This window comes from Panulirus ornatus, chromosome 13 (genome assembly GCF_036320965.1).
Source record: "Panulirus ornatus isolate Po-2019 chromosome 13, ASM3632096v1, whole genome shotgun sequence".
In the NCBI taxonomy this organism is placed as follows: Eukaryota; Metazoa; Arthropoda; class Malacostraca; order Decapoda; family Palinuridae; genus Panulirus; species Panulirus ornatus.
The window spans coordinates 48,934,451-48,949,955 of NC_092236.1; the positions used below are offsets into that span (position 1 = coordinate 48,934,451).

At 41.7% G+C, this 15,505-nt stretch overlaps 1 protein-coding gene across 1 annotated transcript in view; it reads left to right on the forward strand.

Annotated features, from left to right (window-relative positions):
• Window positions 1-15,505, forward strand: part of LOC139752849 (uncharacterized) — a 257,324-nt gene that overhangs the window by 64,198 nt on the left and 177,621 nt on the right. Inside the window, 1 exon segment of the mRNA XM_071668812.1 lies at window positions 7,530-7,667. Coding sequence (XP_071524913.1) covers window positions 7,530-7,667 — 138 coding nt within the window.

The window sequence follows — 15,505 nt, forward strand, 5'->3', positions numbered from 1 at the left end:
TAATGATACAGCGCTGGTGGCTGATTCATGTGAGAAACTGCAGAAGCTGGTGACTGAGTTTGGTAAAGTGTGTGAAAGAAGAAAGTTAAGAGTAAATGTGAATAAGAGCAAGGTTATTAGGTACAGTAGGCTTGAGGGACAAGTCAATTGGGAGGTAAGTTTGAATGGAGAGAAACTGGAGGAAGTGAAGTGTTTTAGATATCTGGGAGTGGATCTGGCAGCGGATGGAACCATGGAAGCAGAAGTGAATCATAGGGTTGGAGAGGGGGTGAAAGTTCTGGGAGCATTGAAGAATGTGTGGGATTCAACAACATTATCTCTGCAAGCAAAAATGGGTATGTTTGAAGGAATAGTGGTTCCAACAATGTTATATGGTTGCGAGGCATGGATAGAGTTGTGCAGAGGAGGATGGATGTGCTGGAAATGAGATGTTTGAGGACAATATGTGGTGTGAGGTGGTTTGATCGAATAAGTAATAATAGGGTAAAAGAGATGTGTGGTAATAAAAAGAGTGTGGTTGAGAGAGCAGAAGAGGGTGTTTTGAAATGTTTTGGTCACATGGAGAGAATGAGTGAGGAAACATTGACCAAGAGGATACATTTGTCAGAGGTGGAGGGAACGAGGAGAAGCGGGAGACCAAATTCGAGGTGGAAAGATGGATTGAAAAAGATTTTGAGTGATCGGGGCCTGCACATGCAGGAGGGTGAAAGGCGTGCAAGGAATAGAGTGAATGGGAACGATGTGCTATACTGGGGTCGATGTGCTATCAATGGATTGAACCGGGGCATGTGAAGCATCTGGTGTAAACCATGGAAAGTCTTGTGGGGCCTGTATGTGGAAAGGGAGCTATGGTTTCGGTGCATCATTACATGACAGCTGGAGACTGAGTGTGAACGAAAGTGGTCTTTGTCGTCTTTTCCTAGCACTACCTCACGCACATGAGGTGGGAGGGGGTTGTTATTTCATGTGTGGTGGGGTGGCGATGGGAATGAATAAAGGCAGATAGTATGAATTATGTACATGAGTATATATTTATATGTCTGTGTGTGTGTGTATATATATATATATATATATATATATATATATATATATATATATATATATATATATATATATATATATATATACATATATATATATATATATATATATATATATATATATATATATATATATATATATATATATATATGTGTACATTGAGATGTATAGGTATGGATATTTGCGTCTGTGGACATGTATGTATATACATGTGTATGTGGGTGGGTTGGGCCATTCTTTTGTCTGTTTCCTTGCGCTACCTCGCTGACGTGGGAGACAGCGACATAGCAAAATTAATAAATATATATATATATATATATATATATATATATATATATATATATATATATATATATATATATATATATATATATATTCCCTGGGGATAGGGGAGAAAGAATACTTCCCACGTATTCCCTGCGTGTCGTAGAAGGTGACTAAAAGGGAAGGGAGCGGGGGGCTGGAAATCCTCCCCTCTCATTCTTTTTTTTTTTTTTTTTTTTTTTTGATTTTCCAAAAGAAGGAACAGAGAAGAGGTCCAGGTGAGGATATTCCCTCAAAGGCCCAGTCCTCTGTTCTTAACGCTACCTCGCTATCGCGGGAAATAGCGAATAGTATGAAAAAAAAAAATATATATATATATATATATATATATATATATATATATATATATATATTTTTTTTTTTTTTTTTTCTGTCCCGCGTTTGCGAGGTAGCGCAAGGAAACAGATGAAAGAAATGGCCCAACCCACCCCCATACACATGTATATACATACGTCCACACACGCAAATATACATACCTGCACAGCTTTCCATGGTTTACCCCAGACGCTTCACATGCCTTGATTCAATCCACTGACAGCACGTCAACCCCGGTATACCACATCGCTCCAATTCACTCTATTCCTTGCCCTCCTTTCACCCTCCTGCATGTTCAGGCCCCGATCACACAAAATCTTCTTCACTCCATCTTTCCACCTCCAATTTGGTCTCCCTCTTCTCCTCGTTCCCTCCACCTCCGACACATATATCCTCTTGGTCAATCTTTCCTCACTCATTCTCTCCATGTGACCAAACCATTTCAAAACACCCTCTTCTGCTCTCTCAACCACGCTCTTTTTATTTCCACACATCTCTCTTACCCTTACGTTACTTACTCGATCAAACCACCTCACACCACACATTGTCCTCAAACATCTCATTTCCAGCACATCCATCCTCCTGCGCACAACTCTATCCATAGTCCACGCCTCGCAACCATACAACATTGTTGGAACCACTATTCCTTCAAACATACCCATTTTTGCTTTCTGAGATAATGTTCTCGACTTCCACACATTCTTCAAGGCTCCCAGAATTTTCGCCCCCTCCCGCACCCTATGATCCACTTCCGCTTCCATGTTTCCATCCGCTGCCAGATCCACTCCCAGATATCTAAAACACTTCACTTCCTCCAGTTTTTCTCCATTCAAACTCACCTCCCAATTGACTTGACCCTCAACCCTACTGTACCTAATAACCTTGCTCTTATTCACATTTACTCTTAACTTTCTTCTTTCTCACACTTTACCAAACTCAGTCACCAGCTTCTGCAGTTTCTCACATGAATCAGCCACCAGCGCTGTATCATCAGCGAACAACAACTGACTCACTTCCCAAGCTCTCTCATCCACAACAGACTTCATCCTTGCCCCTCTTTCCAAAACTCTTCCATTCACCTCCCTAACAACCCCATCCATAAACAAATTAAACAACCATGGAGACATCACACACCATTGCCGCAAACCTACATTCACTGAGAACCAATCACTTTCTCTCTTCCTACACGTACACATGCCTTACATCCTCAATAAAAACTTTTCACTGCTTCTAACAACTTGCCTCCCACACCATATATTCTTAATACCTTCCACAGAGCATCTCTATCAACTCTAGAGAAGAGGTAGTAAAAGCTTTGCGGAAGATGAAAGCCGGCAAGGCAGCAGGTTTGGATGGTATTGCAGTGGAATTTATTAAAAAAGGGGGTGACTGTATTGTTGACTGGTTGGTAAGGTTATTTAATGTATGTATGACTCATGGTGAGGTGGCTGAGGATTGGCGGAATGCATGCATAGTGCCATTGTACAAAGGCAAAGGGGTTAAGAGTGAGTGCTCAAATTATAGAGGTATAAGTTTGTTGAGTATTCCTGGCAAATTGTATGGGAGGGTATTGATTGAGAGGGTGAAGGCATGTACAGAGCATGAGATTGGGGAAGAGCAGTGTGGTTTCAGAAGTGGTAGAGGATGTGTGGATCAGGTGTTTGCTTTGAAGAATGTATGTGAGAAATACTTAGAAAAGCAAATGGATTTGTATGTAGCATTTCTGGATCTGGAGAAGGCATATGATAGAGTTGATAGAGATGCTCTGTGGAAGGTATTAAGAATATATGGTGTGGGAGGCAAGTTGTTAGAAGCAGTGAAAAGTTTTTATCGAGGATGTAAGGCATGTGTACGTGTAGGAAGAGAGGAAAGTGATTGGTTCTCAGTGAATGTAGGTTTGTGGCAGGGGTGTGTGATGTCTCCATGGTTGTTTAATTTGTTCATGGATGGGGTTGTTAGGGAGGTGAATGCAAGAGTTTTGGAAAGAGGGGCAAGCATGAAGTCTGTTGGGGATGAGAGAGCTTGGGAAGTGAGCCAGTTGTTGTTCGCTGATGATATAGCGCTGGTGGCTGATTCATGTGAGAAACTGCAGAAGCTGGTGACTGAGTTTGGTAAAGTGTGTGAAAGAAGAAAGTTAAGAGTAAATGTGAATAAGAGCAAGGTTATTAGGTACAGTAGGGTTGAGGGTCAAGTCATTTGGGAGGTGAGTTTGAATGGAGAAAAACTGGAGGAAGTGAAGTGTTTTAGATATCTGGGAGTGGATCTGGCAGCGGATGGAACCATGGAAGCGGAAGTGGATCATAGGGTGGGGGAGGGAGCGAAAATTCTTGGAGCCTTGAAGAATGTTTGGAAGTCGAGAACATTATCTCGGAAAGCAAAAATGGGTATGTTTGAAGGAATAGTGGTTCCAGCAATGTTGTATGGTTGCGAGGCATGGGCTATGGATAGAGTTGTGCGCAGGAGGATGGATGTGCTGGAAATGAGATGTTTGAGGACAATGTGTGGTGTGAGGTGGTTTGATCGAGTAAGTAACGTAAGGGTAAGAGAGATGTGTGGAAATAAAAAGAGCTTGGTTGAGAGAGCAGAAGAGGGTGTTTTGAAATGGTTTGGGCACATGGAGAGAATGAGTGAGGAAAGATTGACCAAGAGGATATATGTGTCGGAGGTGGAGGGAACGAGAAGAGGGAGACCAAATTGGAGGTGGAAAGATGGAGTGAAAAAGATTTTGTGTGATCAGGGCCTGAACATGCAGGAGGGTGAAGGGCGTGCAAGGAATAGAGTGAATTGGATCGATGTGGTATACCGGGGTTGACGTGCTGTCAGTGGATTGAATCAAGGCATGTGAAGCGTCTGGGGTAAACCATGGAAAGCTGTGTAGGTATGTATATTTGCGTGTGTGGACGTATGTATATACATGTGTATGGGGGTGGGTTGGGCCATTTCTTTCGTCTGTTTCCTTGCGCTACCTCGCAAACGCGGGAGACAGCGACAAAGCCAAAAAAAAAAGAAAAAAATATTCTTTTTTATACTATTTGCTCTTTCCCACATTAGTGAGGTAGCATTAAGAACAAAGGACTGAGCCTTTGAGGGATTATTCTCTCTTGGTCCCCTTCTCTGTTCCTTCTTTTAGAAAATTAGAAATGAGGAGAGGATTTCCAGCCTCCCGCACCTTCCCTTTTAGTCGCCTTCTAAAACACGCAGGGAATACGTGGGAAGTATTCTCTCTTCCTTATCCCCAGGGATAGAGAGAAAGAGAGAGAGAGTTAGAATCAAGATCATTAAAACTTAGTAATCTGTAGAAGACAACCACAAACTAGGGACATATATTTTCATTACTAATTCGTTGGGTGGGTATTGGGGAGATTAATGATGGCTGCAAAGTGAGTCAGCACTTAAGTAGTTTTCAAGTTGCACTCCTTTGACTCAGGTAATTTTCTTTTCTTCTGCCTCACCCACATGCAGACTACTAGCATTCTGTCCATAAACATACAATCTCTCCTTGCCACACATAACGCCTGACAACACTTAGATCTGTTTATTCTTTGTAACTTTAGATTTTTCTGTGATGAGAGCTATGTGTTAGCTGTGCCTTCTGGCACAATGGGTGAAGCAGTAGATAGAAATAGTAGGTAGGAACATTAGACTGGATTAGTAGGTAGACACTTAAGGTAGAAGTAGGTGGTAGGAGTATTAACTGTGAGTATTAGGTAGAAGTAGTATGTTGGAACATTAGGCAGAAATATAAGGTAGACACCTTAGATAGAAGTGGATGGTAGGAACATCTGAAAACAATGTGTTGGAGTTGCCTTCTGTCAGTGACCTGTAAGGGTGAGGCACTAAAGGCTATGAAGCAGCACTGGAGTATATCAGTTATGGAGACTCTTTCCCTGGCCACTACCTTGAGGGAATTCCCAAAGGGAACGGGCATCAGAGATATAGAAAGATAGTAACCTGTAGAAAAGTGCATGCATTGAACTAGTTACACATATATGTAAACTTACAAATGGAAGGAAAACCATAAAGTGTGCAATATGGTTAGGTTTATGTAGAAATGATAAGTTGCACCAAGAAAAAACCCACAGTCACTGAATACATATATAAACAAGGAGCATCCATGTCACCAGCCAGGTCCCCACCTTCACCACCCCCACCCACTATAAACCCAGTCCTTCAATAACATATGACATAGAGATATTGTATTAAAGTGAAAGATTTTTTTTTTTTCGCTGTCTCCCGCGTTTGCAAGGTAGCGCAAGGAAACAGATGAAAGAAATGGCCCAACCCACCCCCATACACGCAAATATACATACCTACACAGCTTTCCATGGTTTACCCCAGACGCTTCCCATGCCCTGATTCAATCCACTGACAGCACGTCAACCCCGGTATACCACATCGATCCAATTCACTCTATTCCTTGCCCTCCTTTCATCCTCCTGCATGTTCAGGCCCCAATCACACAAAATCTTTTTCACTCCATCTTTCCACCTCCAATTTGGTCTCCCACTTCTCCTCGTTCCCTCCACCTCCGACACATATATCCTCTTGGTCAATCTTTCCTCACTCATTCTCTCCATGTGCCCAAACCATTTCAAAACACCCTCTTCTGCTCTCTTAACCACGCTCTTTTTATTTCCACACATCTCTCTTACCCTTACGTTACTTACTCGATCAAACCACCTCACACCACACATTGTCCTCAAACATCTCATTTCCAGCACATCCATCCTCCTGCACACAACTCTATCCATAGCCCACGCCTCGCAACCATACAACATTGTTGGAACCACTATTCCTTCAAACATAGCCATTTTTGCTTTCCAAGATAATGTTCTGGACTTCCACACATTCTTCAAGGCTCCCAGGATTTTCGCCCCCTCCCCCACCCTATGATCCACTTCCGCTTCCATGGTTCCATCCGCTGCCATATCCACTCCCAGATATCTAAAACACTTTACTTCCTCCAGTTTTTCTCCATTCAAACTTACCTCCCAATTGACTTGACCCTCACCCCTACTGTACCTAATTACCTTGCTCTTATTCACATTTACTCTTAACTTTCTTCTTTCACACACTTTACCAAACTCAGTCACCAGCTTCTGCAGTTTCTCACATGAATCAGCCACCAGCGCTGTATCATCAGCGAACAACAACTGACTCACTTCCCAAGCTCTCTCATCCCCAACAGACTTCATACTTGCCCCTCTTTCCAAAACTCTCGCATTCACCTCCCTAACAACCCCATCCATAAACAAATTAAACAACCATGGAGACATCACACACAAAAGATGGTTAGATATATATAAACAAGGAGCATCCATGTCACCAGCCAAGTCCCCACCTCCACCACCCCCACCCACTATAAACCCAGTCCTTCAATATCATATGACATAGAGATATTGTATGAAAGTAAAAGATGGTTAGATCTCTTCTTTCACACTGGTTGAGCAAATCTCAGATTTAAGCCTCAAGGGTTAAAGCAGATTCTTTATTTGTGTACTTAATAGATTGTTTTTTAAGTTAAAAAACTAGTTCTTTTGCATGGCATGTAGAATTCTATCTCAGCCTCCTGTTCATTTCTGTCCTTGGTGTGGCCATAATGATTCCAGTTTTATTATGATTTGAAGTAGATAAGAAAAATTGTAGGTATTTTTGCCTCATTGCTGTATGAATCTTGTTGATTTTGACTGTTTACATGCTTTTTACAAATCTAAACAAAATGAAAATGATTTATTTTTAGATTGTATTTTAAGGTTTCTAAAAACTAGAAATAGGTTTAAGTAAGGGACTTTATCCTTGAAATGAATCACGAGTGTTGTTATGTAAGCACCATATTGAATTATTTTCAGATAAAGGATGTTTTGGAAGAAGTGCTTACCAATATTTGCCATCAATTTCGAGAGTCTGGCAGCATCACACAAATTGCATCTGGTGCTATTCAGATCTATGTGCAGCATTACAGACATTATCATCGAGCTCTGAGAAAAGTATGTACTTGAAAGACATAGATTTTTTGTCATTTTAGTATGTAATAGGATGAATTTATGACTAAGTTGTGATGCTTTATCATGAAAGAGATGCATGTAGCTATTCAAGGTACTGTGGCATTGAAATCACCCTTATTTTAGCTCAGATTTTTTGTAATTTTTCTTTAATCCTTAAACAGGGCATTACTAGACTCAGCATACTTTTGGTTACATCATGAATGAAAAACCAACTTTGTCTAGGTTGTATTACCAGAGCACAGTCTCACCAAAGAACTTGCTTCAGAGAAGGCCATCCTTTCTATGCTACTGACTATTAGGTAGTGGGTTGTTGACAACAGCCACCCAGGGTGGTACTGCCATCCTTGCTAAGGAGAGTTAAAGTGGTGCCCGGAACCATCTTGCACTCTCCATGTCAGGATTGCTGGTCTTGCTTTCTGTCTCATCAAAATGGAAGTACTGGCTTAGTCCTTCCACCTTCATACAGGTACCATACACCTACTCAAACCTTCCCACGTATTCCCTGCGTGTCGTAGAAGGTGACTAAAAGGGGAGGGAGCGGGGGGGCTGGAAATCCTCCCCTCTCATTATTTTTTTTTAATTTTCCAAAAGAAGGAACAGAGAAGGGGGCCAGGTGAGGATATTCCCTCAAAGGCCCAGTTCTCTGTTCTTAACGCTACCTCACTAACGCGGGAAATGGCGAATAGTTTGAAAGAAAAAACTTTTTTTTTTGTACATAAGTACTTGTGCCAATTCCTCTCCACTCAAACACTTATATGTATCACCATGATATAGTCAGTCACATCTTTGGCCCCATGTCCCTGCCATAATGGGATGCCAAGAATCTCTGGGTTTCTGCCAGACTCTACAGCAAATGAGAGGGAGGGCTGTGGCAGTAGTAGTACCGGCCCCTTACTTGTCTGTTCCATTTCTGTATAAAAACCAAAACTTTTCCTTCTCCTTAGAAGCATGCATTGATGCATCCCAACCCTTAGAATGGTGACCATTCTCACCACTCTAATAGCGTCTTACTGCTTTGACATCTACCACTTACAAAGTCCATGAATCCCTCAACTCCCATATCCTTAAACACCTCGAAAATCACAGTCTTCTCTCTGATCACCAGTATGACTTCTGTAAGGTGAGATCCACTGGTGATATTCTTTCCTAATTTACTAATGTTTGGTCATCATTCCTGAAAGATTTTGGGGAGTCGAGGGTAGTTGCCCTTGACATATCTAAGACTTTTGACTGGGTGTGGCATGGGATCTCATTTCTAAGCTCCCCTCTTTTGGATTCCTTCCCTCACTTTGCTCCTTCATATCTTGCTTCCTTTCTCGCCAGTCTATGTGGTTGTTGATGGATTAGCCTTCCCCTTTACTCCATCAGCAGAATTGTCCCTCAGGGTTCTGTCCTGTCCCCTACACTTTTTCTCCTTATTTTCAACGATTTCCTTTCCTCCAAAAGTAATCCAATGCATTCATCCACATCCTTAAATTCTCCTCCCTCTTCTCTCACTTGATCTGCATCTCGTCTTGACACAGCGTCCTCAATAATCTCAGACTTGGATAGGATATCTCGGTGGGTTGCACAAAACCTTAAGTTCAGTGCCTCCAAGACCCAGTTTCTACCCATCTCTCTATTGAAAACGCCTCAGAACTTTTGTCTCTCCTTTGACAGTTGTGTAACTCCACCTCTTGACTCATTAAACATATTTAGCATTACTGTAACATCCACTCTTTCTTGGAAACCCCAGATTATGGGACTAGCTAAGTCTGCCTCTAAGAAAGTGGATGTCCTCTTTAGATGCCTCCCTTACCACCACATCCATGAAGAAATTAAACAACCATGGTGACAACACAAACCTCTGCCATACCAAACTTTGAAACCATTCATTCTCCTCTCATTCCACTCATACACATGCCTTACTCCCTTGATGAAAATTCCTTGCTGGTTCTTTAAAGGAAGCACCTAATCCACACATTCTCTATCACTTCTAAAACCACACTGTTCCTCCCCCGTCTGATGCTTTGAACATGTCTTCAATCTTGGCTGTTATACTCTTACCAGGTACACTCAACAAACTTATACTTCATTAGTTTGAACACTTGTCTTTAACCCCATTGCCTGTGTACACTGGCACTATAAATGTATTTCACTAATCCCCAGGCGCCTTACCATTATCCATAAATAATTGAAAATTGTATCTAACCAATCAACAACTTGGTCTCCCCTTTTTTATATAAATTCTACTGTAATACCATCCACTCCATCTGCTTTACATTTCATCTCACATAAGGATTTCACCACCTTTTGTCTCTTCACCAAAGTGCTATCGATGACTACTTCACATACCATCCCCAAACTGAACACCGTACATCTAACTCCCTGTCATCAAACACATTCCACAGTGTTTCAGAATACTCGCTTCATTTCCTCCCCATTTCATCACTACCTGTTACCACTTCCCTGTTTGCCCTTCTCACTGATGTTCCCATTTGTTTTTTTGTTTTTTGAAGATCATTGACCTCCTTCCCATACATCTTATTCCCCCTAAAGTTTATTGATAATTGCTCACCCTTGCACCATTCTCTTGACCTTCTGCCATTTTTTCTTACACATCTCTGTCATTTGCACTCCTTCCCTGTAAGCATTGCCCATATACAGTTTTTTTCTTTCATTAGCAGCTTTACTTCATCTTCCTACCACTCTTTACCCTTTCTACTCTGCCCACTTCCCACCTTTTGCATGCCTTATTCATCTCTTGCACATGCCAGCATTACTTCTTAAATACCTCCCATTCCTCATCTAATCCTCTAACTTTGTTTGCTTTCACCTTTTGCCATTCTGTCCTTAGTCTCTCCTGATATTTCTTCATACAGGTCTCTTCCCCAAGCTTACATACTCTCACCACTCTCTTCTCTCCCATATGGTTTCCTTTTTCCTAAAACCTCTACAAATCTTCACCCTAGTCTCTGCAAGGTAATGATCAGACATTTGAGCACATTCACATTCTAAAGTTTCTCTTTTTGCCTGCCTGCAAGTTAGTATGTAATCCGGTAATGCTCGTTGATCATCTTTCTTACTCACATACATGCTATTTTGTATGTCCTTCCTATTAAACCAGGTATTCCCAGTCACCATTCCTTTTTCCACATACAATTCCACAAGCTGTTCACTATTGCCATTCACAATAATAGATGCCCCATTCCCCCACAATTATACTCTCAAGTGCCACGTTACTCACTTTCATGTGTAGGTCACCCTTCATTATTACTTGGTATCTTGCATCAAAAAACTGCTGACACACTCACTCAGCTGCTCCCAAACACTTGCCTCTCATGATTGTTCTTCTCATGCTATGGTGCATAAGAACTAATAATTGTCCATCTTTTGTAATCCATTTTTATTTTCACCCACATCTGTCTATAACTCACTTTTTTACACTGCCATACTCTCCCACAACTCTTACCTCAGTATTTGTGCTGCCATACTCTCCCACAACCCTTACCTCAGTATTTGTGCCATCCCTTCCTTAGCTCCTCATCAGCCCCCGACTTTTACTCTTAAGACATTTCCAAACCATTCTTCCTGTTTACTCTTGAGCTTTTGTTTCACTTAGAGACAGAACATCCAGGTTTCTTTCATTAAACATACTTCCTACCTCTCCTTTCATCTCACCTTGGTTACATCTACACACATTTAGACACCCCACCCTGAGCCTTTGAGAAGGATGAGCACTCCCTACTTGGCTCTTTCTTCTGTTTCAGCTTTAAGAATTGAAATACAAGAATTGGAGTTTCCAGCCCTTTGCTCTCCTGCCCTATTTAGTCACCTTCTACGACTTGCAGGGAATACAGAGGTAGGATTATTTTCCTACTTCAGGGAGATACATGGGTATTATTCTTCCCACCCTATCCCCTAGGGATAGAAACTGAAATATGAAAATCATGCTCAAAAGGGTAAACATACTTTGGTATGCAATTCTGATCTATAATGGCAGTACACACTATGTAAAGACCGGTATGCTTTTTTGGGATACAGAACTAAACTTTTATCAGCAATGGTTGTGGGAGACAATTTATGTTATTTTTCTTTATCATTATAAAATGTATGACTTAAACCTCCCTTAAGATACCTTCTTTACTGTTTTATTATTAAAGACAAAAAATACTAGTACACCATAATTGTCAAGAAAATGAATAAAAAAACAGATTAGTATTTTCAATTCCTAACATAATACCTAGTTCTGGTACTGTATTTTTCCATTAATAATGAAATGATTAGAGTGTATTTAAAGTTTTTTATTGATTTATTTATTTATTTTATTTTGCTTTGTCGCTGTCTCCCACGTTAGCGAGGTAGCGCAAGGAAAAAGATGAAAGAATGGCCCAACCCACCCACATACACATGTATATACATACACGTCCACACACGCAAGTATACATACCTATACATCTCAGTGTATACATATATATACACGCAGACATATACATATATACACATGTACATAATTCATACTGTCTGCCTTTATTCATTCCCATCACCACCTCGCCACACATGGAATAACAACCCCCTCCCCCTCATGTGCACGAGGTAGCGCTAGGAAAAGACAACAAAGGCCCCATTCGTTCACACTCAGTCTCTCGCTGTCATGTAATAATGCACCGAAACCACAGTTCCATTTCCACATCCAGGCCCCACAGAACTTTCCATGGTTTACCCCAGACGCTTCACATGCCTTGGTTCAATCCATTGACAGCACGTAGACCCCAGTATATCACATCGTTCCATTTCACTCTATTCCTTGCATGCCTTTCACCCTCCTGCATGTTCAGACCCCGATCACTAAAATCTTTTTCGCTCCATCTTCCCACCTCCAATTTGGTCTCCCACTTCTCCTTGTTCCCTCCACCTCTGACACATATATCCTCTTTGTCAATCTTTCCTCACTCATTCTCTCCATGTACCAAACCATTTCAAAACACCCTCTTCTGCTCTCTCAACCACACTCTTTTTATTACCACACATCTCTCTTTACTATTATTACTTACTCGATCAAACCACCTCACACCACATATTGTCCTCAAACATCTCATTTCCAGCACATCCACCCTCTTGCGCACAACTCTATCCATAGCCCACGCCTCACAGCCATATAACATTGTTGGAACCACTATTCCTTCAAACATACCCATTTTTGCTTTCCGAGATAATGTTCTCGACTTCCACACATTCTTCAAGGCTCCCAGAATTTTTGCCCCCTCCCCCACCCTATGATTTACTTCCGCTTCCATGGTTCCATCCGCTGCCAAATCCACTCCCAGATATCTAAAACACTTCACTTCCTCCAGTTTTTCTCTATTCAAACTTACCTCCCAGTTGACTTGACCCTCCACCCTACTGTACGTAATAACCTTGCTCTTATTCACATTTACTCTCAACTTTCTTCTTTCACACACTTTATCAAACTCAGTCACCAGCTTCTGCAGTTTCTCACATGAATCAGCCACCAGCGCTGTATCATCAGCGAACAACAACTGACTCACTTCCCAAGCTCTCTCATCCCCAACAGACTGCATACTTGCCTCTCTTTCCAAAACTCTTGCATTCACCTCCCTAACAACCCCATCCATAAACAAATTTAAACAACCATGGAGACATCACACACCCCTGCCGCAAACCTACATTCACTGAGAACCAGTCACTTTCCTCTCTTCCTACACGTACACATGCCTTACATCCTCGATAAAAACTTCTCCCTGCTTTTAACAACTTGCCTCCCACACCATATATTCTTAATATCTTCCACAGAGCATCCCTATCAACTCTATCATATGCCTTCTCCACATCCATAAATGCTACATACAAATCCATTTGCTTTTCTAAGTATTTCTCACATTCATTCTTCAAGGCAAACACCTGATCCACACATCCTCTACCACTTCTGAAACCACACTGCTCTTCCCCAATCTGATGCTCTGTACATGCCTTCACCCTTTCAATCAATACCCTCCCATATAATTTCCCAGGAATTCTCAACAAACTTATACCTCTGTAATTTGAGCACTCACTCTTATCCCCTTTGCCTTTGTACAATGGCACAATGCAAGCATTCCGCCAATCCTCAGGCACCTCATCATGAATCATACATACATTAAATAACCTTACCAACCAGTCAACAATACAGTCGCCCCATTTTTTGATAAATTTCACTGCAATAGTATCCAAACCCGCTGCCTTGCCGGCTTTCATCTTCCGCAATGCTTTTACTACCTCTTCCCTGTTTACCAAATCATTCTCCCTAACCCTCTCACTTTGCACACCACCTCGACCAAAACACCCTATATCTACCACTCTATCATCAAACACATTCAACAAACCTTCAAAATACTCACTCCATCTCCTTCTAACATTACCACTACTTGTTATCACCTCCCCATAAGCCCCCTTCACTGAAGTTCCCATTTGTTCCCATGTCTTACGCACTTTATTTACCTCCTTCCAAAACATCTTTATATTCTCCCTAGAATTTAATGATACTCTCTCAACCCAATTCTCATTTGCCCTCTTTTTCACCTCTTGCACCTTTCTCTTGACCTCATGCCTCTTTCTTTTATACATCTCCCACTCATTTGCATTATTTCCCTGCAAAAATCGTCCAAGTGCCTCTCTTTTCTTTTTCACTAATAATCTTACTTCTTCATCCCACCACTCACTACACTTTCTAATCTGTCCACCTCCCACGCTTCTCATGCCACAAGCATCTTTTGCGCAAGCCATCACTGCTTCCCTAAATACATCCCATTCCTCCCCCACTCCTCTTACCTCCTTTGTTCTCACCTTTTTCCATTCTGTACTCAGTCTCTCCTGGTACTTCCTCGCAAAAGTCTCCTTCCCAAGCTCACTTACTCTCACCATGCCTCCACAAGATAATGATCAGATATCCCTCCAGTTGCACCTCTCAGCACATTGACATCCACAAGTCTCTTTTTCGCGCGCCAATCAATTAACACATAATCCAATGATGCTCTCTGGCCATCTCTCCTACTTACATACGTATACTTATGTATATCTCTTTTTAAACCAGGTATTCCCAATCACCAGTCCTTTTTCAGCACATAACTCTACAAGCTCTTCACCATTTCCATTTACAACACTGAACACCCCATGTATACCAATTATTCCCTCAACTGCCACATTACTCACCTTTGCATTCAAATCACCCATCACTATAACCCGGTCTCGTGCATCAAAACCACTAACACACTCACTCAGCTGCTCCCAAAACACTTGCCTCTCATGATCTTTCTTCTCATGCCCAGGTGCATATGCACCAATAATTACCCATCTCTCTCCATCAACTTTCAGTTTTACCCATATCAATCTAGAGTTTACTTTCTTACACTCTATCACATACTCCCACCACTCCTTTTTCAGGAGTAGTGCTACTCCTTCCCTTGCTCTTGTCCTCTAACTAACTCCTGACTTTACTCCCAAGACATTCCCAAACCACTCTTCCCCTTTACCCTTGAGCTTTGTTTCACTCAGAGCCGAAACATCCAGGTTCCTTTCCTCAAACGTACTACCTATCTCTCCTTTTTTCTCATCTTGGTTACATCCACACACATTTAGACACCCCAGTCTGAGCCTTCGAGGAGGATGAGCACTCCCCGCATGACTCCTTCTTCTGTTTCCCCTTTTAGAAAGTTAAAATACAAGGATGGGAGGGTTTCTGACCCCCCACTCCCGTCCCCTCTAGTCGCCTTCTGTGACCCGTGAGGAATGCGTGGGAAGTATTCTTTCTCCCCTATCCCCATAGGTTTTATAATAATAGCAGT